This window comes from Aptenodytes forsteri, unplaced genomic scaffold (assembly GCF_000699145.1).
Source record: "Aptenodytes forsteri isolate BGI_AS27 unplaced genomic scaffold, ASM69914v1 Scaffold276, whole genome shotgun sequence".
NCBI classification, from domain to species: Eukaryota; Metazoa; Chordata; class Aves; order Sphenisciformes; family Spheniscidae; genus Aptenodytes; species Aptenodytes forsteri.
The window spans coordinates 588,058-588,720 of NW_008795479.1; the positions used below are offsets into that span (position 1 = coordinate 588,058).

At 58.1% G+C, this 663-nt stretch overlaps 1 protein-coding gene across 1 annotated transcript in view; it reads left to right on the top strand.

Moving 5' to 3' along the window:
* The window catches only part of LOC109279510 (V-type proton ATPase catalytic subunit A-like), a 4,162-nt gene that overhangs the window by 492 nt on the left and 3,007 nt on the right, over window positions 1–663 (top strand). The window contains exon 3 of the mRNA XM_019472575.1: window positions 1–194. This exon is cut by the window's left edge and continues 62 nt beyond it. Coding sequence (XP_019328120.1) covers window positions 1–194 — 194 coding nt within the window. The remainder of the gene's footprint in view (window positions 195–663) is intronic.

The window sequence follows — 663 nt, forward strand, 5'->3', positions numbered from 1 at the left end:
GGCTGGACAAGAAGCTCGCGCAGCGCAAGCACTTCCCCTCGGTCAACTGGCTGATCAGCTACAGCAGGTACCTGCGGGCGCTGGAGCCCCACTACGAGGGGCTGCACCCCGAGTTCCCCGCCCTGCGCCGCCGGGCCAGGGAGATCCTGCAGGAGGAGGAGGAGCTGGCCGAGATCGTCCAGCTGGTCGGCAAGGTGGGATGGGGTATGGGAGATGGGATGGGGATGGGGGATATGGGATGGGATGGGGGAGATGGGATGGGGATGTGGAAGATGGGATGGGATGGGGGAGATGGGATGGGATGGGGGATATGGGATGGAATCGTGGTAGGGACAGGGATGAGCATGAGATGGGATGGGGATGGGGATATGAGATGGGGATGTGGAAAATATGATGGGGATGGGGATATGGGACGGGAATGGGGATATGGGATATGGGATGGGGATGTGGGAGATAAGATGGGGATGTGGGGTGGGAATGGGGATATGGGATGGGGATATGGGATGGGGATGGGGATATAGGATATAGGCTGGGGATGAGATGGGATATGGGATGGAATCGTGATAGATGAGAATGATGGGGATATGAGATGGGGATGTGGAATATGGGATGGGGAATGGGGATATGGGATGGGGATGGGGATATGGGATATAGGCTGGGGAT